The sequence below is a fragment of the Pipra filicauda genome, unplaced genomic scaffold (genome assembly GCF_003945595.2).
Source record: "Pipra filicauda isolate LSUMZ 115617 unplaced genomic scaffold, ASM394559v2 scaffold383_size682061_pilon, whole genome shotgun sequence".
Taxonomy (NCBI): domain Eukaryota; kingdom Metazoa; phylum Chordata; class Aves; order Passeriformes; family Pipridae; genus Pipra; species Pipra filicauda.
Window position 1 is genome coordinate 169,205 of NW_024104513.1, and position 25,337 is coordinate 194,541.

Sequence of the window (25,337 nt, forward strand, 5' to 3'; positions counted from 1 at the left end):
ACAAAAACATGGAAGGTGGAAAATGTACCATCAAAAGCCTGCAAGGAGTAGTAATATATCCTTTTTCATAATGTCATATCCTGTGTAGCCAGGACACTAATAGGAGTTAAATATTTTCAAAAACCCACCAAAATGGGAAACTAAGAGGTAGAGGTTTAGGAAAAAAAATTAAGTGACCTAGGAGAGAAAAGAAAAAAAAAAAGGAAAAGCAGAGCAACATATTATTACAAAAATCTCCAAAAATGGGGGAACACAGTAACACTAAAAGCAGCCTAAGAACAACAGAAAGCATATTATGACGTGGCAGCACACAAACTAACATTCTAGAGCCAAACAAATTCCTCTGCATTACTAGACATGTAGCTGGAATACTGTAATGATGTCCATCAGTGAAAAAACACAACAGGAGAACAGGGAGGAGAATTTCAATAGATTACCAAAAAAAAAAAAAGTGTAATTTAGATGAGGATATTTGCAAGCCATGAGAGAGTATCACAAAATTGGCTCTCTTTTCTTAGGTCATTATTAAGGTAAAGCAATTTCCTCTAGTAGATTTAGTTACTAAGAAGTCCACATGTCAGGTTAACTATGAAAAGTTATCTAAGATATTTTCATAAAATGAGTTCAATTAAGAGCAGACTTTTTAAAAGTATGCAATAAATTTGAGAGAGACATTTCCAGCACAAGATATACTTACATTTAAGTTTAGCCCTTAAGTTATTACATGGAATTGTTACAAGTCAACAGTAGGTGGTTTATAAAATGTAATTTTATTTCATGTTACTTTGCTGTTACAGAGGGCAATAACATTTTCACAAGGCTTTTTTGGGACTACAATCAATGATTAGCAACACACAATAGTGGTCCAAACTCTCTAACAATCACTGGACGAACTTGACACCTTCTCACATGTGCACAAACCTGCATGGAAAAGTACTAAATTTTATACTTGGACATGTGAACTTCAATTGGTTTTCCCATTCCAGTGTATTAAGAAATGACATGCACTTCAGTCTGCCAAAAAGCACTGCCTGTACTCCAGCAGTAACATGCTGCTTCTAATACATAGTAAAGTGAATACCAGAACTACAAAGGCAGGAGTGTAAGTGAACTTTTATTGGGAAGGGATATCAACTTAAACAGCAGCAACTGAAGATTAAGAGAAGCCCCTGTTTTTGAACACACAAGTTTCTGTATTACATGATACGGGAAGCAACTCAATTTATGATTTTCCAAACTTTAAATGCTCAACTTGATCTGGCCCAGTACTTCCATATTCCTACTGAAATGAATACACAGTAGCATGTGAAAGTCAATTATGGAAAGGAAACCCTGCAGAATAAGAAGGGAATGTGGAGAATTAAATGCTATGTGGAACACTCTTTAGTTGCAATTAACTACATTTTCATATCTTACTGTAATACAAAACACAGTCAACTGGCAGGAACTGGTTCAGATTTGTTTTTAAATACCAGGTACACTTTAGTCCGCTACATAAGTGTTTGGAAGTTACTTATGTTTATATGAAATGAAGCTATTAATACTTTTCTACAGCAGTAACCGCACACCAGGAAGGCCAGGACAAACACAAATCAAGGAATGGAGTTTTCCCAAAGCTGCAGTGTGAAAGGACTATAAATTGATTTCCATACACATGGATGGGTTTTCTTTGCTATAGGAAATCCAAGTGGAGCTATAAGGAATGGAGACGTGTAAAAAGGTTTCTTGAGAAGGAAAGGGAGAATGACGCCCCACGTGCAGTTTAGTTTTCTGCACCTTCTGCAGCATCACATTCTTCTCCTGCACTGTCTGATGTCCATAACTAGAAAGAAGAGAAAAACGGTATCAGCTTTCAGAAGCACAGCTGGAATTCCAAAAAGTGACAACTGTATGGAAATGGTAATGAATTAGACTTAAGGATCTCTACAAAGTACCAGTGCACTGGCACTGCACAGCCCTGGCTTCGGTACTTGCTGGGAGAGAGGTAACCAGAAAGAGCTCCTTGTGCACAGGGCACAACCAGCTATGCCCAACCAGCTATGCCCTCAGGTAGAGGGGCAGAGCAAACTGTTCTAAACAGCTCTAGCTTTTGTGTTTAACAGCAAGCTGTGCCATCGATCCCAGGGCATTCTACAAGCCTGAACAGCAGCTTCACAGGTAACTTCCATTTCAAACACACCAGTCTGAATCCTGGAAGTGTAAACTGCTATTTTGGTTATCGAAGCTAAGCACTTCATATGCTAACAACAGACATTTCTACTGAAGGACTACTGCAAAATAACAAATGTTGCTATAATTTTAAATACAGTGAATATCCAGAGAGGATATTCCTTGAAAAATTGTCTTAGTTTCCTATTTTAATAGAACCTAGTTGTTCCATTAGGCACTTTTCTTAAATAGTTAATCATTACAATAACATACTCAAACATCAACTGATTTTATTCTTAATACATTGAAATTTCAGTTCTTTTAAAAGAAAATCAGGACAATGAATCAAGCAAGCTACACTGGATGTACAACAGGAAAAACTTTTTGTTTTGAGGTAGTCATCAAAAAAGTTTGAAGATGGATTATTGTGGTTTAACTCCTTGCCTCATCTTGTACATTAGGTTAGCTGAATGCCCCTTCTCCCTTCCACTGAGAAGGCCATCAAACCAGGAAGAATGTGAGCTACTCAAGCTGTTATTCCAGATTACACAGCATGAACAACATGTAAGTTGACAGCAACATTAAAACTAAGTTATGAAAAGGTATCATAGGTAAACAGCCTGAGTCAGTGCTGTGCTTTGCACTAGAGTGAAAGAAAGGCTTTGTTAATCACAAATTCAGTCTAACTAATCAAACACACGGTTACAGAACCAGATAGCACATAAAAAGGCAACTTACTGTTAGGTTGTCTCTAAGCAACTGCATGATGAGAGTACTGTCTTTGTATGAGTCTTCGTTCAGTGTATCAAGTTCTGCAATAGCCTCATCAAATGCCTGGAATAATTAAACCATCTTTAGCCTTTCTATTAACTATCATTAAGCAAGTAGAAGCTAAACCTATCAGCAAGGTAGCTTAAAAAAAAGGGCAACATTAGAAGCTAATGACCTGAATTGCTCTATTTGAAACAAAACCATAATAAAGGCATAATAAAAGCTTGCCATGTTGCTGAAAATTTAAGTCACACTCTAAATACAGCCTGCTTGAACTCCTTTAATCCCACTAATTACGAGCTTGGAAACCAGAAACATAAATAGATAATTTCCTGCATAAACTCTCGGAAATAATAATTCATACTGTTTTAAGCATAAACTCTCTTCTACTGTCCCTGCAGTCATATAGAAAAGAAAAAAAAGTAACTTACTGTCTTTGCCAGTGTGCAGGCAAGCTCAGGATTGTTGAGAATCTCATAATAAAATACAGAGAAGTTAAGAGCTAGACCCAAGCGAATTGGATGTGTTGGCTGCATCTCCTTCTTGCTGATATCAAATGCCTCCTGATAAGCTCCCTGTGAGTTTTCTATTGTTTCTGTAAAAGAATAACAAATTTTAAGTGTTTTGGGGGGTTGTTTTTGTTTAATTTTTTTTTCCAAGATGTGACCATGTAAAGTACTCCATTAGTAGGGGACTGAACTGCTCTTAGCTAAACACTGCACTTTATTCCAGGTAATGATTTTACACCCATTTCAAGTACAGCTGCTGAAACACAAGGGGCAAATTAAGCTACTACAGAGCAAAGGTATTCAAGAGACAGATAAACACACAGAACCTGGTAAATACAAATAATCAAGATTACTGTATTACCTCAGTGGCCTTTGATACTTCAGGTGGGAAAAAAAGCATTTATGCATTACTTTTCCTACAGAACTCCTACTTCATTCCTTGCACATGATGGACATGCTCATGTGAGTTGGGTGTGCAGAGTAAAGAAGGCTACTGTGTGTGAAGCATGACTTCTTGAAGAAGTTTGGAAGGCATGTATGGCATGTTCCTGAAAAAATGAAAGTCTGCCTCCAAAAACTGGGTGTAGAAGTCAAGATGAAAAACCCGAGGCTGTGCCCAAAATAACTGCGATAAATAACACAGAGAAAAGAGGTTACCAGGCCAGAGAGTACTGCAGGAATGCTACCTATAGCCTATTCCAGATTCACTTCCATAGACAACCAAAGGGCCAACAGCCACCCTAAACATTTTGCAGAAAGGAAGGAGACTGCAGAAAAAGAAAGCCATTGCCAGAGCTCAAAATAGAGCTCTCTGGAGGAGCTAAAACTGCAGCTGCTCTAGAAAATGCTGGTAAATGAGTTTGGTAAGTAAAATCTAATAAGTATTCAAAAGAGTCAAAACAGATTTGGGTTTTCCTGTATTTACACTGTAATGAGTGCTAATGGACTATTAATCTGTTGAGAACAGGTGAAAAAAGGCAAAAAACTCCTAGCAAATGCAGGAAATAAATTACCTTGCAAGTACATGAAATATATTTGAAGCTGAGAAAATAAACAGATGCTTAGAGGCAGAACATCAGAAAAGCTTAAAGTGAAACTCCTTAAAGTTTGCAAGAAGTCAAGCACAAAACGTCTGCATGGTGATACACAAGCTGTAACTTCCCAGCTGAACACCACCACCATCTGCTAGTAAGGTTATATCAATCAATCTCTCTCCCACTGTAAGCACCCAGATCAGTGTGCATGTCATTTAAATGCAGTCACTTTAGCCAAGAAAAGCTGGTATTTCTCTGCTCAGACAAGCCCAGATTTTTAACTGTTGCTTGAGATACAAAATATAAATCAGATGAACTTTGTGAAAGCCAAAGACAGGTTTTCTCTGCTACTCCATTTTGTGTGTTTTCATCTCTCAGCTTAAAAGCTCCTACAATACAAGGAGACCAATGAAGCCTTTGTTTAAGTGCTTTGCAATGCAATCAGTTTCAACCGGCCAATGCTGTGAGACCCAACCCAAGGGACAGTCCCTGCAGCGCTCCACCTGCTCCAACAATCCCTCTCCTTTGTGTCACAGCATTACTCCAGGACTAATTTTAGTTTGTTATGTAGAAACGCATCACTGGCTTATGCCATACCACGAGTTTTTAACATCACAACAGTATCTGAGCACCTTGCAAGACAGTTCTAGTAATTAATTCAATACATCCTCTGAATAGAGAATTAAATTCTACCCCAGAAGAGGCTCCTGACGTACTTACAACCACCCATGTTCTAATGTCTAGGAATGTTCCACATTCTCAGGATGCCCAGTATCAAGTGGCAATTTCCAGGCCTTTTCTGCTGGATCCAAAAGCACAAACTAAAATTACAGGGACAGTGTCATCTCCATGAAAATCAGTCATTTAAGAGTGCAGCTTATGCTTTCTGGCTAGTGTACCGACCTAGTGATTTTGTTGCCTCTTTATAAATTTAGGTGACTACAATGAAGTCTGCTTCACAGTGACATGGTTAAAATTTGTAGACCAACAGGACTCCATCATGGAGTACAAAATCTTACAGAGATCTGTTTACTCTCCCCCACCAACTGTATTTTAGCAAAGAATTACAAACAAACAACATTAAATATGTTAGCACACTTTCACCTGCATTGTTTTCCAGAAGCTTTAAATAAGCATTATGGAACAACTACTCAGAAATTTCGGGTAGATGACAGAACACTAGCTAAAACTCCCTGGCATACTATGCTTCAGGTCTATTCAGAGTGTCACACTCTGTGTGTATGAACACTGGAGGTTTCCAGCTGAAACACAGCTAACTCAGTGAATCCAGAGTCTGTACATCTACTGTTCCTTTGCCCACAGACCAGAGTTCCTATGCTGTGAAAAACCTGAGACCACAAGGTACTTACGTTTCCTGTCATCACCACAGGCAACTTCAGCAAGGTATCGGAAGTAGTCTCCCTTCATCTTCAGGTAGAATACCTTGCTCTCTGGATTGGTTGCATTAGCTATTAAATATTTGTCCAACAGCTCCTGAAACAACAACAAAATAGACATTGACATATCACAAACACCATTGCAACTAAGTTCAATCTTCTCTCCAGGAAGTTTGAATGGACTCCAATGATTGCTACAAGGTAAAAAGGAGTTTTAAGAGCATTTTAGACAGAGGCACACTAATTTCAACAAACTGTGTAAAAGCACAAAGCTAGAGACTGCATTAAGGTGAACAATCAACCATCTGATCAGACTGCAAAAAACGTAACAAGAAAAGGTTTACCTGGAGTACAGTTTCAGAACCAAGTTTAGTTTCAAGATATGCACTTCTCATTTCAAAAACACTTCAAATGGGTAAGCTTTTACTGGAAAAATGAAACGCTATACAGAAAGTTTCAAAGATACTTACAAATAAGACTATTTCCACTTCACAGGAAAAAAACCGACTATTTTTTTGCGTAAATTGCGTTTATTATTAGACTTGTGTGTGATAAGGAATCTCCAGTCCACCTTCCACAGAGAGTCAAGGATTCGAACCCATCCAGTCGACAGTCAGCTTCAAACTGCACCAGCTCTCTGCAAGGCTGTAAAGTAACACCTCCTGCAGCATAGCTGGGAGGTCATATGTGCCCTGCTGCTGCCTGGAATGGGAGGAGCTATACAGTGCTCTCCAGCACACCTTGAGCTACGCTAACATCACTCCCCTTGCTCACAGCTCTCCTACCCGATCGTCAGAAGGGCAAGAAAAGGTTTACAAGCCTCCAGCAAGAGAAGCTAAGTCTCTCTCCAAGGCTGCAAGGTAAGAACTCCTAGTCCTTCCAAGGTAGGGGTGAAGGCAAAGGAGAGATGAGGTACAGGACTTTTCCCCAGCAAACAGGGTAGTTCTGGGAACTGACAAGGAGAGCAGCTTCTGGCTGATCCTGTCCCTAAACACAACTCATTACCGCAACCACACACGTTCTCCGGAGGTGACAAAAGATGCAAGTTCCAATAGACTCAAGGAAACCTTGCAATACTCAGAGCAGCATCATACTAGAATTTAAGTGATAAAGATCTACATTCACTTACTTGGAAAGTAAACAGGTCATAAAAGGATCAGAAAGTTTCCATAGCTTACACCTGGCTAGTTAATTATCATTTTTTACAGGAACATGTATCCAAATTCTTGAGGCAGTTACAAAGGAAACATTTAAGGAACTGTAAGCTTTCAGCACAAAAATCCTTAGCACTTTAATTGGCTACTACAGCACTAGAATCAAAACAAGCTAATTTCAGTCACAAGCCTACTCCCTGTGCACACCACCAAACCATTACTACTTCCTTTAATAATCAATGGGAGCAGAACAGTCCAGCTGAAAGCAGTTACTCATTCCAAGTCCACTCGAGGTGTTGGTGACTATTTTAAACTGACACTTGTAACACGGAACTTCCAGCTGGGTGAAAAAAGCATTTCTGCATCCACACTGTGTGTGTGCCATGGATGTAACACTGCACACAGCACCCAGATAAGCTCCCCCAGAGATCCCCACAGAGGCATTAAGGAACAGTACAGAGTTACAACTACCCTTGATACCACCCTAGAGAAAATAGCGGGAGGATAAGAGGATACCAAGCCTGACATACCCTTGGCACCTACCAAATCAGAGACAGACATTTTTAGGAGTTTCTGTAAGGCTACAAAAACACTGACAAAGCCTAGACACTGGCTAGTTTGGCAAAGGGCTAAGTGAGGAATTTGTGTAACAGCTTAACACAGTCAAGTAAGTATGCAAGGGCTTGAGCAAGCACATAGAAATAGTAAAGCTCACTGGTGTTATGGAAAATGCAGCCAAAACCTTAGGTATGTTTCAAAACAAGAGTTAAGAGGTAGTAGGCAGATGGGTAATACAACCCCATATTAACACTGTTACTGTGCATGAGTCATTCCATATTAGAATGAGTTATTCCCATCCTACAGGTTTTTGCAATGAAAAGAACTTCACATTTTGGCTCAGTGTTTTCCTGATGCCCTTCTCCTATGACAATGTCCATGTCAGCCACAAAAGCACAACACTACACAAACCACTTTCAAAGTCTCAGAGACAACAACCCAGTAACTTCAAGTCTAACATCAAAGTTTGATTTTACAGGAAACTGCCCAGAATGATGAAACGTGACACAAAATACAACTATGTTTAAAAAGGCTCCTTAAATGCCTTGTGTTTGAACGTCTGAAGGCCATCCCACAGCTGGGACTGTGTTAAGCAGCAGAGACATGATTTATCCCTGTGCTCAGACTAGCTATGAAAAACTATGCCACAGTGTAAGGAGCACTGACCAGACAAGCAGGAAAGATACTGTGCAGCATTTTAAACCAGGTATTTGGGAAAACCATATCCTTGATTCATCTTTTAAATGTTGAAATGAAATTTTTAAAGATATTACAACTACATTAACGAGGGAACAGGCATTTTTCTTTCATGACTTCCAAAAAAAAAAATTATTGTAAACTTAGCATACAAAAATATTACTGATCTTACTGCAAAATTCTGTCTTTAGAGGTAGCTCTAGCACTACAGTACTGTGCATAACTGATCTGACTTGGTTATGACTTAAAAATACTAAAACCTTGGAATCTGGTGTACACTGAAGAACATTTACGGGAAAGTTTTACTGTGTCCAATTTAAGCTGAACCTGAAAATTAGAGCATTAATGCCCACTTTTTTTTTTGCCCCAGATGGGGTAGGCCACACACTTCTTCCAGGAACATAAAAGGATTTTGCCATGGTCCCAGCCCTACCACAAACAAGCATCACTGCAGCCTGTGTGTCAATGCACTCTGAAAGTACTGACTTCACTAGGCAGGTCTGAAAACCAGTGGTTCTGTGCAGATTTCTCAGAAACTTACACAAAAAAAGTGGATGCTGAGAGTGAACTGTAGTTTTTCAGACAGCAGAGTCGGTTATTTCCTAGGTACTCCTTACACGGAGGAGCTGAGCTGCCCAGCAGCTCCCACTCCCAGTTCATCTTGAGGGCCTTCTAATCCTTACACAACACACGATAAGAAGGAGACCTGTGCCTTTATCAGCCAGGGTGGAACATTCTCGTTCTGGACTTTACATATCCGGTTTTGGTGTTTTAATAGCCTTAGATGGAACAAGATCTCAGTTATGAATCACACAGGTTAGAAGAGAATCCAAACAGACTTTGAGTGAAGCTAATTATTTATCAGGCCAGGCTTTATCTTTCAAATCAATAACGTATTTGGTATATTTTGTGAGACATTCATCTCAGGATATCATCATCATTTCTTGGAAGGCACCTTCCTCTAACAGACAAAATGTTGGCAGGGCAGTGAGAGCAGACAGCACAATAAGCCAAATGATTTACTTTACAATATTGTGAGTCATTAAAAGCCAGGAAAACTCAAGATTTCCTACATCTGTTCCCTTATCTTCCCCCACTTGGGCTTTTTTACCTTTCTATCAGACAGCAATCAGCCAGGAATCCTTATTTTAAACATCAGCTGATATTAAGTAAAATGAACGCAGGCAGCCAAAGCAATGAAGCAGACCTCAGACAATCCTGAAATTTTCATGATAACTTCACCTAGGGAGAGACAAGCACTGCCACAGGTATGACTCTGGGATGAGGTCAGTCAATACAGTAGACTACCATCCATGTTCAAGTACTGCAAACCCACCCATCCCTTTTATGTACCAAAATACAGCTGCCACCATCGCTTAAGAACTGCAACTGCTGCCATCACCAGGCCCTGAACAACCAGCAATTATGTGCTCTCCAACACCAAACATACCTCAGACGCTGCCCTGAAAGCCACACCATGTTCAAGCCGTTGCCCTGCCCTGTTGGGAGGTGACTCTCAGAACCACGAGCGCTATGAAGACACAGGAATCAAAGTTCTCAGGCCAGACCCCTCATGTCCCACTGCAGCTGCATTACAAGAGGTTTGCAGTGTGACAGTCTGGGTTGGTAGCTGCTGCTGCTTCCCCCACACTGACATGTTACTCTCACGCAGTGTGCTGGTCCTCCTATACTATGACAGGATTTCCCCACCCTACTTCTCATTAGTGCTGCTCATCCATCTCAATTTATTTCTACCTTCACAATGCGCTAACCCTCTTGTCATCCTAACAGCATCATAATCTCATATACGATATTCTTTTTCCCTCCTACAGAAAGCAGGCTTATTTATTTACCTATTATAGAGATGCCAGCAACAAAGGACTACCGATCCCTGGAACAGATCTCCAGCTGCCTGAAGAAGCCATGGGGAGCAGGCTAGGAGCCTGGCAGCAATTTACTTCTTCCCCCCTTAAAGCTGAAAATTAATTTTTTTTTCTTTTTCTCTCCATTGGCAGACTTATTCCTGTACAAGCAAAATGAAAGTTCCATTTTAGTGGCCTTTTTGGATCTTTCTCTAGTTCTACTTTGTTCTTTCCCAACTAAGTAACTGTCCTCTCTCAGTCCCTTTTCTCCTCTGTTTAGGCAGGATCAAGGATTGAACACACAGTGTTCACTGACCACTGCAATTAACCCGAGCCAGAAATACTAAGTCAATATATCTGCTCTCATCACTTCCCCATTATTTCACCTTTATGAAAAGGAAGCCCTGAAGGAGTATGTCAGCCATATTGTTACTTGAAGTGTCTGACACAGATAAAGCAGCTCCTTCATAATTATTTGTGGTGTGTGCATCCAGCCAGCCTCTCCTTACAATCCACTGCACACACCTCCCCTGCATTCATGTTCTAGTCCCACTCCACATATGCTTTCTGCTGTTTTCAGGGCAACACCTTCTTTAAAAAGCTGACATCAAAACAGAAAGTCCCATCACCCCTCCCCATCTAAATATATTTTAAAAGGCAAGACTGATTGAGACATTAAGTTCAACCACACTGTACACTACTTTCTGTACAACCATAGGGTAGGTTCAAGTGGCAGAAAAATACCACTGCTATCTGATGTGTACTGTCGTCTCTTCCCACATATCTTGCTACAAAAAAACTCAACAGCAAAGATGAGTTTGGAAAAAAACCATCTTGAATACCAAACTGACCTTTTAGCTGCCTACAGCACTTGTGCCATTTAGAACTGGGACTTCAGTAAGAAAAGCAAACGCAATGAGTAGAAGTCTCCTCATATATTCCAATACCACTAGCTAGTGGATTATTCTTCACATTTAACTGTTCAATTCCAGAGGATGAACAAGAACCAGGTCAGCTCCAGAGATATCTACTCATGCCAAGTAGTTTGAGGCCAATTTTCAAAGCAAGCTAAAGGTACCATGTGCCTAGGTACTGACACAAGTTCTCACTGTAGTAAAGTGAAGTAAACCAAAATATTTACAATGTCACCATCACTCAGATGTCAACACCTACCACATGTTTGGGTCACATCACCACCACCAAACTATTTAATGTTATGCTATTAAAAGACTGATGTACCTTGTCATTTGCATTTCTCACCCAGTACAGTTTATCATTTACTTTTACTACACCAGAAGGAAAAAAGTAAATGTAAAAGCAACCATCAGAAGCAGCAGTGCTCTCCAAAAGTTTGCCCCCGTAAGTATAAACTGGTTAAGATGCTGCATTGTATTTAGCAAAGAGGAGCGTGTCAATGTCCAAAATGGCTGGCACAGAAGTTTTTAAATAAAGTCTATGTTATATAAAATTTGATTTTCAAGTGAGACTGTTTTCAGCAATATCCTTGAGCCCATATATCTTACTTCAAGTTGTTTAAAACAACTTATTTCAAAACCACCTTTATCCTTTGGGAATACAATGTTAAAGGCTATTTTTAAAAGCAAACATCCTAACAGTTTGTGGGAAGTATTTGGTATCTGCAGGTTTTAGTAACTTTATACAGTATCTTTCACTGGACTTGAATTTACACGAGACAGAAAGCATCTAGAGAAAACATAATCCAATAGTATTAAGCTTTTTTTTTTTTTAACAGAAGAACAAACTAATAAATATCAATGCATATAATGTTAAAAAAAATATATTCCTCCTCACTATATAATGGAAAAAGTTCAATTGTATGGGAAAAAAAAAAAACCAGGTTGATTTTCTGCTCAGCAGCTCTTTGCTGTCCAAGTTTTCTCAGACTTGCCAGCAGAGAAGGTGCTGCTATTCCACAGGGTACTGATTATCACAGGCCCTACAGGAACTAGACTGAGTTTTATTGTTGTTTCCTAGATGTTCCTTCCCTTCCTGAACCAACACAGAATGTTCCCTATTTTGAGCTCTAAAGTGCTTGTTTTTTTTTCCCCCTAGTTTTTTTTTTTTTGGGGGGGGGGGTTGTTGTTGTTGTTATTTTGTTGGGTTTTTTGTTTTGTTTTTTAAGGAGCACTGACGGTCACCAGGAGAACAGATGTTACCTGGGTGACAGCAAGTAACTGGCTACTTAACATTGTACCACACACTTATCGGCCAAACCCCACAGAACCAGAAAGTCACATGCAAGTGAAGAAACTATTTCGAAATAAACCTATTTTGAGACAAGGTTCCTTAAAAATAATGCACATACACAGAGTGCATGTCAACACTTCTTTTAGCAAGTTAACTCACCACCCTTAACATTGATTCAATATCAGTCTCATCTAAATGAGCAGCTTGCATCCCACAGGCACACTGTGTGAAGTGTGTGAGGCTCCACAAATTCATCCATGGCTGCAGACACAAAATACCTGGAAACATCATTCAGTCTCAAGTATTTCTGAGGGTTCATCCAGACCCAGTATGAGAAAAAACATCTACAAGCAGCATACAGAGAAATGGTTTCCACCCTAACTGCAGTCAAAAAGCAAAGATGAAAGTTGGTGAGGCACCTCAGACCAACATATTCCCTCGATATAACTTAAACGTGAATTTAAACATATCAAATGTTCTGAAGTGTCTGACAGCACAGATGATCCGTGTGGGCTCAGACCTTTCAATAAAGCTTCTACTCACAAATGACTGCCTGTTTTAATCGTCTAGCAAATTGGTATTTAAGACTTCTTGACTATTTCAAGTATAATCAGTCATTCCAAAGTCCACAGTATGACTCACCGCAGCCTAGGTGTGTTTTAACATTCAGCAGTTGTTTTCTTGACAGGAAAGGGAGAGTCCCCTGCTGCAACAGTAAGATCATTTTACTTTCAACAGTGTATTTCAGCGGAACTAAGTTCTTCATCCTTCAGGATTCAAGCTCTGTGCATCAACTCCTTTTGGGAGAACATTAAGTAATTTTCATACAGACCTCTTAAGACTAATAGCGTGTCAGTTTATGTATTGAGGAAAATATGTGTGCACCTTCCCAGCAATGGCACGGCCTTAAGCTGACCCAACAAAGCACTGCTGAAAGCAGAGACAAATGCACCTGACATGGAACCGGAGAGGGTGACCTAATTCGTCTTTTCCATTTGGTTCTGTGTCTTTGTCTACACAGTTTTAAAAACTGGCAGTCAATACTCAGGACTGGCCCTGAATGAAGTATCTGGAATCCCACTTAACAAAGGCACTGGAAGCCTGAGCTGTAGCATGTCTGTCCATGCTATTCCCACCTGGGTCTGAGATTAATTTAATCCAGAATTTATATTCACTGCTTACATTTCTCTTAAAACAAGAAGTTAGAAAGTTCTGTGGTCCCCAGAGAACTATGTAAGCCAGGAACTAGAAATGTGTGGAAATGCAAGTTCTTCTTTCTATAGATTTTCAGATAAAATGAACAATCCAGTGAAAGTCAAACAATTAATCAAGTTTCTAAGGAAGAGCCTAAAGTTTTCCAGTTTCCCCCCCACAAAATGTAGAAATGAGTCTTCAAAAAAAAAAAAAAAGTCATTCCCTTTTTCAACAATTACAAAGTTTTCATTAAGTAATGGCCATACAACACAGCCAAAAGCCTACAGGAAAATTTTCTTGGTATCTGACAGATTTATCTCAAATTGATTCTAACATTCTCCTGTGATTGCATTTCTCATATTTCTAATCCCTCAAAATACTTCAAGTGTTCTTCTCATCTTATAGGTATTACAGACATGAAAATTTTCCCTTCAGAATCCTGACCTCCTACAAGCTTCTTCCACCATCCTCCATTTGTGATCTTCCATAATATGACAGACAGCAAAGTCTAAATTCTCATTTAAAAATACTTCTATGCTTTGCAGCTACAGAAGTCCAAAGGTATAAATGATTAAATTACTGACTGAGGTATATCTAGACTAACAATACTCAAAATGAACGACAGCACGCAGAAGTTACGTGGGCTTAAGGTATGATGCCCTTATGCAAAGTACTGATTTTTAAAACTATTCTTTCATATAATAAACAAACTTTTACTTGCTTCAGCTCTGCTCTCTGTTTGGGAGCCCTTGATCAGAGGCTTGGGATCACTGAAATTCAAAATGATAATCAAGAGATACACTTTCTTCCCATCACTTAGGGCAGCTGGAAGAGCCTTTTGCATTGTCCAACTTCACCTCAAAGGAAACCCAGCAATATGTTATTTCATTCAGTCTATTAGGAGTGTACCAGTATTCCGTTATTCCCCAAATGAGACAATCTACAACAATGAAGTCTAACCTTTAGCTAAGAAAAACTAGAAGCCAACATTTAAGATAACCTGGTTACAACAATTTCTCACAGCAAGTGGGCCTTGACTTTTGCTAAGGCCCTGCTATCTACTTTTATTAAAAACAATTTCTGCTTATGAGAATTTTGCAGAATGTATTCAAGAAGAACAAAACTTCCTGAAGAAGTCTTATCCCGGAAGTATGTGTCTGTCAGTCAGGTAAGAGTGTACATGGTGTATTTAGAAAACTTATTATCAGAGCAAATGGAAATTTTTCTGTTTTCAGAGCCTAACAGGACTCCTATATCCAACTACTTCAGTAAATGGATCATACACATTAAAGGACAGAATAAAGAGCAGCAGAGCAAGTAATAAACCTTTATCAACGTTAGAAACCAGTAAATCATACCCTTGATCCCTTTAACAAATTTTAAGAAAGGCATGAGCAAAATTGTGCTTAATTCGGGACTTCCAGTTCCTAGGTCTTTACATCTGATGTTCTAGTGGGTGCACAGACCACAGGACGTGAAACTCTGCACTTAAATTATTTTTACTGCTTCCTGTAAGTGCCCAGCTCACACAAACTGGGCACTGGTACATATTCAGATATACAGGATGAATTAGCAAATGACAAGCTTACAAATCAGCAGTGTGCTCGGCTGAAGTACTCTGATGTTGGTTCCAGCTTCCTGGGAAGCAGAAACGACAAGGAGAAACTTGTAAACACCTGTCCAATGAACTTAGTGGAGCTATTCTGATTAAGTGCCACAAATGCAGTGCTCAAGAACAGTCTTACTTACCTTACCTGTTCTGTGACAAAATTAGGTTCAAGTTTATTGAAAAGGACAAAAGCACTTAAACACAACACGTAACATCTAGGGGCAACAGACCATCATTCTCAAAGACCAGGAGCATAAAACTAAATATAAAAAGCTGATTAATTAAGCATACACCTTCACCTACCATTCTTACAAAGTACATCTATGCACTTTTACCAGCCTCCCTCCTGCCATTTTCATCACTACCTGCCTCTGAAAATCAGGCATCCCCCATTACTGAAAACAGAACATCAAGCTGCTGTGTCTGTACAGAAACTGGTACAATCTACTGCTTTAATAACGTGCTAAACGACCCCAGTTTGTGCCATCATAAAGAAATCAATTGTTAATAACATTCAAGTTCGAGTGTGTTCTTTCCTCATCAAGTTCTCTCTGATATACAGCCTTCTATGTTTTACTTCAAAAAGGCACCTACCAGATCAGCATCTAAGGTAGCAGCAATGCCTGTGAGACAATTGTCTAGCAGGTAAGCATGAGTGATTTACAAAATCTGTTAAGAGGTTCACTGCATTAGCAGAAAAACAGAATTTGTGGTTTTGTTGTTCACCTAGTGAGCACATCCTACTTTCTCAAGGCCACTAAACCAGCAAATGTCCTCCAAGAAATTTAATAATTCTGGATAGCATACAGCTGCAGGGGAAGGGGCAGTAAGCAATGACTGCATGGGATGGAGGCCTCAGCTACCATGAGAATTCCTTAAACTATTTTTAGCTGAACTCTTAACAATTTTGAGTTTGTTCAAGAACCTCAGTGCATTCTAGGCTTTGTTTCTGTAAGCATTAGTCCTTTCTCAGGATTCCGTTTTCCTCACACAAAAGTAAGTACTCCAGCAGCAGATTCTACTGCAGGACAATGTAAGACAAGGTACAACTATGAATAAGCCAAGTTCAGATCATAAATTTCAGTTTTAAGCATATTAAGCTAGAAAAGATTCACTCATTAAAGTTCCACAATTCTTATCACAAATGTGTTGATGGTTGCTAGAAGCTGTGCTGAGAACTCCCTCTCCACAGATCAAAAAGATGATTTATTCCAAATCAAACATTCCCTTTACATTTACTCCACAATTCTAGATTTACCAAGAAGTAATGTTCCCAACCTAAGGTCTGACTTTCATGTAGTGGTCAGTCCTTTTAATCAGTCACTCAAAAAGGATGAGTCCAAAGCAGTTACTTTTTTACCTTTCGTAAGCTAAAACAACACCTGAAACACTGTCCCAACCACGACTGGGACAACTGAGTCCAAAAGTAGTATTAAGTGATTAGCATGCCTGACCTTCAAAATAAAACTGCATCCTATACAGTTCCCTGTATCAAAAGACTATATGTAATATCCTTTTACTCAGTTTCACCTCTACAACACCATACATTTCTGTACAAAGTCTGTCTGTTCACTGAAAATAGGAAGGCAGAGACAAGGGATTCCCAAGACATGAAGCTCTGGTAAATTGTTCATATAGCAGCATCAATGTGATACCTACCAAATCTGTCAAATTTCTGCATGTGTAATATAAAAATAAAGATCTCACTTTTCCATAAGCCAAAGGAAAGAGAAGGGGAAAAGGAAACAGTCAAAGCTTATTCATTACCAGACATCAGATATTTTAGCTGACATGAGGAACCTATTTGCTGCTGCAAGAATATACCAACTTCATTTTCAATGGAGCCATGAACTTGTGCTGTTGAAAAAAACCTGCTCTGACCATTACTTTTTAGTATGGAGATTTTTGTTTTTTGTGATTAAATTTAGATCTACAAAATGGATAATAATCAGAAGAGGACATAGTTTTTTTTTTTTACTCAGTCTTATTAGCTTTTATTTTTTCTTAATTATGCAAAGCAGTAGTAGGAACAACATTGCAACCTTGGGGGGGAGGGAGGAAGGAAAGCAGAACTGGCAAGAGCAACACACTAATACATGCTTTCAACAATTAACACTGCAATCTCACAGCAAATCAAACATTTACAAGCAACCTCTCAGCCTTAAGACAGTAAAAACTGAGATAATATACACCTTATGGCTCAAGACTATTTCACTGCAGGCACTCCCACAGGGTGCTGAAAAGAACCAATAGCACAAGTAATGTTTCTGTTCCTTCACTTGTAAAAGTTCACAATGCCCTTGCTCACTTCTGAAGAAACTGGCCAACATGGCCCTGATACAGTGCAATGTATAAATGTGTACAGAGGTCACTGTAAAACAGATGTCTGGAAACAACTGAAAAACAACGTAACTTTTCTACACAAAAACATAACTTTTCTACACAAAAATTTAAGAGAACCTTAAACACTTAAGTTTCAGGCAGAGACAACAGAAGCAAGTAACCATCAAGATACTGCTGTGTCCAAGCCCTCGTGATTTTAGCTGTTGCATCTTCATCAAGTTTTAAACTGTGGCCAAGAAGTTATCAAATCTCATCTCTGTTGCTCTATGAAGAGATTCAACAAATCAGGACCTAGATACTGAACACATGCAGAGCACTACCAAATACAGGTGGAAAAAACCCTCAATCTGCAAGTGAAGAGCATTTCCAGGCAAGGGCTGGTGCCCTCCCTTCCTTACACTACTTCTCTCTAAAGAACAAAGAGGCTTGAATGCAACGCGAATGATCTCCACGCAAAGTGACTGAGGCTCTCAGAAAATACACCAGTTTAATCTGCTTCCCCAGAAAGGTTCCAGTTCAAAAAATTACCCTTTTTTAAAACCTAATGTCACTAGATCAGTGTGCATACAATAAAGTAGGTCTTATATTTTACCTTCCATCCTCAAAGTTTCCCATGTGATTTCACTAATTATGTGAAAGTCGCTGCCGGATCCACCCCTTCTACTTTATCTAGTATCTGTCTTGAAATCACTCAAGAGGGTAGAAACATGAACTTTGTGCTCAGAGAGTATATGAAACAATATAGTTCAACTTTACCCTGAAAAAAATTAAGTTGCCAACCTGTTTCTTTACTCAACAAGACAGTTTCAAGAACAGTTTTAACTATGAGTCATAAGGGATGATTCAATATTCTCTATATTACCAAATAATTAGTCAATCAATACAGGGACTTCAATAAAACCTCCTCATGTACCTTTCAAATAAAATACTTGTTCAAGTTGTTTGTCAGTCATACCATTTCTCCATTAAAGAGCTACTCTCACCTGAAAGACCAGTCATGAAATTAACAGTTAAAAAGCATTGGATAACACCTACTCCTACTTGCAAGATAGGCAGTTACAGAATGACAGTTAAATAATTGGTAAAAGTTTTATTTTTATATATCTATATATACATAGATATCTCAACACAATTTTGAGTGTTTGTATTCTAGTGTTGATAAATTTAAGTTCTTTATCAAACTATGTCCTAAAACAATGCCTTACCTAACTGGCTTGAGGTATTTTCTACAGCAAAAAACTAACTACCATTGCTGCCTTTTCAGTAAAAAAATAGCAGTATTTTTAATGCTAGCACAAGTATTTCTAAATGAAGATCTAGAAACATGCTATACCAGTAATAAAAAAAAGCCTTTTGAAAAAACTGTTAGTAGTATGACTAACAGCAGTCACACTCCACCCAGCACACCCACCCTTGCTAAATCTAAATACTCCAGATGACAAGCAACCTTTCCATACTACTTGCCAGCAGTTGTTTCAGTTTAGCCACCTTCCTAGAATTAAAAAAGCATCTCAGATTCAACTTAAGAGATCTGAAAAAGCTACAAGCACTTACCACAGTATTAGTACAGAAGACATTATCATTCAAAGGAGGAGGAGCCAAAACCATTTTTTGTCTCAGTTATAGGAAACCCATCCTGCTCATGAGTTCCAACCTCTCGGATGCTGACTCATGGATCATAGGAGTGGTAGATGCAAGAGGAAAGGGAGGGAATCAGAACAGAACGTAACTGCACATGGCCCTCAAAGAAAGAGTAAAAAAGGGAAGGCTTGCAGTAGATAGCTGACATCTCCTACCAAAGAAGGCACACCTTTGCAGCAGGACAGGACAGGACAGGACAGGAAAAGCATGCTCAGCTGTAGGTTTCAGTCTTCACTACTTCCTGCAGCCTTCCATGCTGGAAGGGGAGAGCTGCCAACCAGGCCATTGCTAAGAACAGAGAAAGACTAGAACACAGTGAAAAATTCATCTAGCACAGGAAGAGCTTGCTTTCCCTACATCAGAGGTTTGCGTTAGCATGGCTACCAGGATACCTGCTGGCCACCACTGGATGTGGGTGGAATAATTTTGGTATAGACACTGTGTGAAGTGGTTCACGGCCTCTCCCTACGGAAGCACAAGCCCCTTGTCAAGATAGCACAGCAACCAGTAGGAGATTTTCTGCATCACCTTCTCTTAGCAACTAGGAACTAGAAGGACAAAGGGAGATTAAGAAGTCTGAGGAGTGAGGTTTATGTGGAGGTACCAAGAAGTTAGTTCTCAAGTGGGGCACTGAGTAGAGGAGAGCAAGAAGGGTGACAACCGCACAAATGCTGGCAATGCATCACACACCTACTAGTGAAACTCTTGTCACAGGAAACAGGAACCCTACACAAATCACATGATTTTCACAAAGGCAAAAGTTTTACAATTTAACTACACCTGTAACTGCAGAAACAGCTCCTTTGGAAAGCGTGGACTCTTAAATATGTTAAGGAATCAACTGATTCATAAAGCTAACAAATTTCAAAATTATTTTCAAGAAAACGTAACTCAGTTTGACCGATTTAGGAAAAAAGAAAGAACAAACCTAGGTGGCAGCACACAAGGAAGCATACAGGTATTTTCAGCATAATCCAAAGAAGTATTCACTTGTACATGAGCCAGAACACTTAATCAAGAAGCAAATTCAGTTACTTCCAAATCAGTCACCTTTCAGTTCATGTCTCCTAAACCAATCTAGGACAAATTTACCCCAAAGTTCTTTATTTCCTTATAGACTTGCTTCTTCCTATTCTCACATTAGCAATACTACACACCAAAAAAAAAAGTAACTAAGAGGAGCAAATAAACCATTGAAGATTATCTGCCACACAATTACTATTGCATTACACACATGCAGCTTCCTGCAGCCATAACTCCCAGGTCATGTAGAACAGTCTCTTGAGCTCCCACTACAGTGCAGTACAGTTTTCCTATCAAGAGCACCTAGAATTCTGCTTGCACAGAAATATATTTCTGGGCTTTGATACTAGCTTGACAGCTCAAGCATGTCCTTACACATTAGTTTTACATTATTCCAAAATTACTGCAAATTCATCTTAAAGATACCCCTGAGAAATCAGCTTGAATCTAAGGAAGCCAATTTCTACATGTCTGTCTTTCCCATCTTCAATACAGGTGTCTCACTTTATAAAACCATACTTTATGTTAAAAATTCCTCAAAATGTCTCTTAAGGACCCCTTGAGAGTATTTTTCCTCATAAGAAGTAAACAAAATGCACACACAGTTTAAATGCTTTCTGCAATTTATTAGCTCTGATGTGAATAAAGGGGTTTTCACATTTTCATTTCAGCTTATCTTACAAATTGACAAGCTTACTAACCACAGCACAGACAGGCACAAGGCTAAGTTCTTTGTTACCTCTGCAACCAGCTGGTGAAATACTGCATATGGATCGCTCCATTCATAGGTGTACCTCACAGACACTCAAAACTGAGTATCTCAAATACCTCTACATATATAGGGCCCATAGCATAGTGCAGATGACCATCCTCATCATGGTGACCCACATAATGGTTGTGGAAGTTACTGCACTGACTTCCCTCACCTCAGCATAACCCTTTGCATGATATGCCCCAGCCAAGCCCCCAGTCCTTCCCCAAGTACAGCAGCACCCATAAATACTGCATTTCTTTCTCTTAAACAACACAGAAGAAAAAAAATAAACAACAAAAAAATAATAAAAAAAAAAAGTCCCCACTTACCAGCACCGTGGTGCAGATGGACCTGAGCTCAGACTCCACCTTCTCCCGATAGTCCTTGATAAGCTGCATCTTCTTGTCGCTGGTGTCTGTCTTCTGCTCGATGCTGGAGATGACCCTCCAGGCCGAGCGCCGACCCCCCACCACGTTCTTGTAGGCCACGGAGAGCAGGTTGCGCTCCTCGTTGGACAGCTCGGCGCCCTGCTCCGTTACCGCCTTCATGCAGGTGGCCATGTCGTCGTAGCGCTCGGCTTGCTCAGCCAGCTTGGCTTTCTGGATCAACTCGGTCTTATCCATGGTGGCTGGCAATGGGACAAGAGCAGTGTGGAAGCAGGAACAGGAGAAGCTGGGGATGTCACACTACCAACACGACAACGCGCCTCAACACCTGGCAGAAAAAGACAGTAACCATCATGCCGGGACGAAATACCACCGAACAAGATCCTGCGGCACCCCTCGCAAACAAAAAAAACCGAGGATCACTTCGAGCCTTGCCTCCCCTTCCCCATCTACAGGTGCTTCTCCTGGAGACATGGGCTGCAGCATCCAGTCCTTCCACGCAGGGCTATGGGGAGCGGCACTGGTCCCAAGCGTCCACCCCTCGGGAAACCACAACCTAGAAACCCAGCCGGGGGAAGGCACGCTCGGTGCCAGCCAAGGGACGGCAACCTGCCGACCAGGCACTAGAAATAGCTGGTTTTCCATCAGAAACTCCTCACCCCGCTTTCCCTCCCGGCCTCACGTGAGCACATTAAGATGCTGCCTAACAGGGACTCGAGGAAGGACCCCTCGTCACCACCCAGCCCGGGGCCCTCGCCCAAATCCCTGCCCCCGTGTGCCACCAGCGCCGAGGGCGAGCGCCGGAGCCGGGCAGACAAGAACGCCGGCACTGGCGGGAAAAGAACACATAATAAAAGCAGCGAGACGTGCTCGTCCCCGGGAGAGCACAGCAGGGGTTAAACCACCTCGGGACCCGCCTCCCTCGGGGCGAGCGAGGCTGGGGCGGGGGCCCGGGACGCTTCGCCTCTCCCCGGCGGGGCGCGGCGGGTCCGGGCCTCCCGCCTGCCCCAGCGGCCGCAGCGCCGACCCCGGCCCGGTGGGCGCGCCGCGCAGCCGGCGGGGAGCACGGCAGCTCCCGGTGGGCGGCAGCGGGTACGGCTGCGGCCCCAGCAGCCACGTCCCAAGGGCCGGTGGGGGGAGCGGGGGCGGCCGGTGGAGCCCCCGCGGCGGCGGGGTGGGAAGAGGAAGAGGCGGCGGGTACGAAATGGCGGCGCTGGCTGCGCCTCCCGCTCCCCGGGGCCGCCGAGCGCTCCACGCCGCGATCACAAAATGGAGGACACGGGCGGGAGAAGGCGGCGGAGCGGGACCCATCCCGCCGGCGACCGCGGCGCCGCGCTCACCTGTGTCGGCCGGGCTGTGGGGCCGGGCCGCGCCCGGTCGGTGCCGCGCTCGGGGCTGTGGCGGAGAGAAAGAACCGCTCTCGTCTCGGCCGAGCCAGCGCTGAAGGGCGTTGGCGCGCGCACCGACCCGCTGCGCGGCCCGCGCCCACGCGGCCAATCGCGGCCCGGCCTGGGCGCCCGGCCCCGCCCCGCGCACCCCACCGGCCAATGGGAGCGGAGCGCGCCGCCGCGGGGGCGAGCGCGGGCAGGGCGCGAGCGCGGCCGGGCCCGTGGGCTGCGGCTGGGGCCACGGGGTTTCCTCCAATGAGATCCAGGGTGGCGTGACGTCACTGTCGCCATGGTGACGCCGCTACAACCCCCTCCCCCTCCCCGCGGCCTCCCCCGCCGCTCCCCCCGGCACCGGGAATGGGAACGGGAACGGAGGAGGTGGCGGGAGGGGGAACGGAGCTCCCAGGGGGAGGCCCAGGCCGAGGCAGTGCCCGCGCGGCGGCGGGGGGGGGGGGGGGGGGGGGGAGGGCCGCGAGGCGGTGCCCGTACCCCGGCGGCCGCTGTTCCGCCCGCGGCGGCCGCGCCCTCGGGCCGGCGCTCCCGCAGAGCCCGGGGCGGGAGCTCCCGCAGGAGCGGGCGGCGAGCACGGCCCTGCCCCGCTGCCCCTGCGGCTCGGGCGGGGCACAACCGGGAGCGTCCCCGAGGCCCTTTCGGAGCCGGGCCGGGCAAAGTCCGGGCGCTGCCGCCGCCGGGGGCCGAGGGGGTAGCGGGGTCCGTACAGACACTGCGGGGCTTCGTATCCCCGAGTTCATGTTCCCGAGGCGCCAAGCAGAGGGAGGCAGCATTTCCTGTAATTAGCTATCAGTGGATTTGCTTGTTTTCCTCCTCTTGATTCCACCTTAATTCTCAAGAGGTCAGAGCGTGCTATGACATACAATAGCAGCATGTTACCTATGGATAAAGGTGAGGCGCCTATTGCCATATGTGTGTCTAAAACGCTGGCCTAGTGCACGCATGACTTTGTGTGCACTCACACAGCCCAGGCCCCAGAGGATGTGTAAGGGCACCGTGGGTTTGTGCTGTTTGTCCTGACATGCAGATTCCAGGCGTGGATCAAACGCATCTGGTGTATCAGGACTCATGCGAGTTCAGGTTCACCAGTGTTTGTGCAGAACCGACTCTGTGTGATGAGATTTCTCACCTTTGGTTTCAGCATCACCAAATATAGTCACGCTGAGGAACTTCAGCATCCAGATGGGATGATGAATTCTCTGAATCAACCTCAGGATGTTACTGTCTCAACTCATAAAGGTCTTGGGCAGTGTTTGGGCTAGGAGTGGGACTATGTACATAGAAATTTGATCTATGCTGTGAACAAGCCACCCTTTGTCATTTGAGTTTGGGAAGCATTTATTCCTTTGTCAAAAAAAACAAAACAACTACTGATAGCACCCTTTAATGAAACTCTTTCAGAAACTGCTAAGGAAATGTATTACTTTCCCCCAGAAGTTACCTCTTGGCAACTTGCTACAGTTTTAGGTAGCCGGTTTATTCTTCCTTGTCAGTAGGATACACTCTTATTTTCACCAGTCCCTAACAATTATTTTCATTTACATGAAGTAAAGACCAAAATTGACCAATTGTGCAACAATACCTTTTTTGATTAACATCATGTCTCCATCAGAGATAAAACTAACCATTCCACCTACAAGGCACGGGTGATCATGTTTTATTTGAAGAAAGAGTCGAATCTAATTGAGGCTGCTTCCTTCAACTGATTGCCCTCAGGAAAGGGGAAGATACTATGAACTAGCCTCATAACATTTAGTTCCTGTCTCTCTCCCACCTACTTAGAGGTGGGAGAAATGGAGAACAATCTTGAAAGTTGGGAAGTGCTGAGCAGAGCAGTCTGTGTGCACAGAGCTGTGTGGTAGATCCAGACTTAACCACTCGCATGATGCAGAGTCTGATATATGTGTGCAGAGCAGCTGTGTGGCCTGCGTGTGTCTGGCTTCAGACCCCCTGTGTGCTGCTTGCTTTTCAGGCTTGGGTCCTATGGGCTTACGTGCTGTAGCACTGCACTACAATATGATTTTTAATCACATAGCCATAAGCTTTTTTTCCCATAAGAACCCTATTGCTAAGTGGGAGTTATGTTCTTTGGGGAGCTTTTATGAGAGGGGGCTTGAAGTATTTGTTGTGTTTAGTTTAGCAAAATGAATGTTTAAGAGAAGATTTGATGTTGTCTCAAACGGAGAATAAATGGCATGGATATAGAATTGTTGTTTAAATGGAAGACAAATGTGTGTAATATAGACATTAATGAATTTGGATTGTGAATTAGAATATATGGAATTTTCAGAGCTATGAAGCCATGAGACAGTTTCCCTGTGCTGAGGGCAGGAAGCCCATCCACTTTGAAAGCTGAGCCCAATCAATTTATAAAAGTGTTTATGAGATAGAGTTACCTGAGATAGCAGAAGATGAAACTCCAGAAGCTTTCCAATTCTATGTTTATTTTACTGCTTATTCCATGTATACTGTAATGTACAGCTTACTGCATAATATTATCCTTCATTGAATTTTTAAAAAATTAATTTCCTTTAGAGCATTTCAGGAGTGCTATCATCTTACTGACTGTTAATGACTTTACCCTTGTCACCACTATGAAATGGTTGGCATTATCTTGTCTTGTGTCCAGGAAATGAAAAATATCAACACT

The 25,337-nt window shown here is 42.2% G+C and overlaps 1 protein-coding gene and 1 long non-coding RNA gene across 2 annotated transcripts; one reads left to right on the forward strand and one right to left on the reverse strand.

The window, feature by feature from the left end:
• Nucleotides 1-751: 751 nt before the first annotated feature.
• Nucleotides 752-22,781, reverse strand: YWHAQ (tyrosine 3-monooxygenase/tryptophan 5-monooxygenase activation protein theta). Its single transcript, XM_027713404.2, has 6 exons — nt 22,628-22,781; nt 21,231-21,615; nt 5,833-5,956; nt 3,351-3,514; nt 2,887-2,982; nt 752-1,822 (listed from the first exon to the last, which is right to left on the reverse strand). Exons 2-6 carry the CDS (start codon nt 21,522-21,524, stop codon nt 1,763-1,765), a joined length of 738 nt encoding a protein of 245 aa, XP_027569205.1. The 5' UTR covers nt 21,525-21,615; nt 22,628-22,781; the 3' UTR covers nt 752-1,762.
• On the forward strand, nt 2,421-3,914 carry LOC120323939. The gene is made up of 3 exons (XR_005564891.1): nt 2,421-2,712; nt 3,652-3,757; nt 3,851-3,914. It is a non-coding gene; the product is annotated as an uncharacterized LOC120323939 (long non-coding RNA).
• Nucleotides 22,782-25,337: the final 2,556 nt, after the last annotated feature.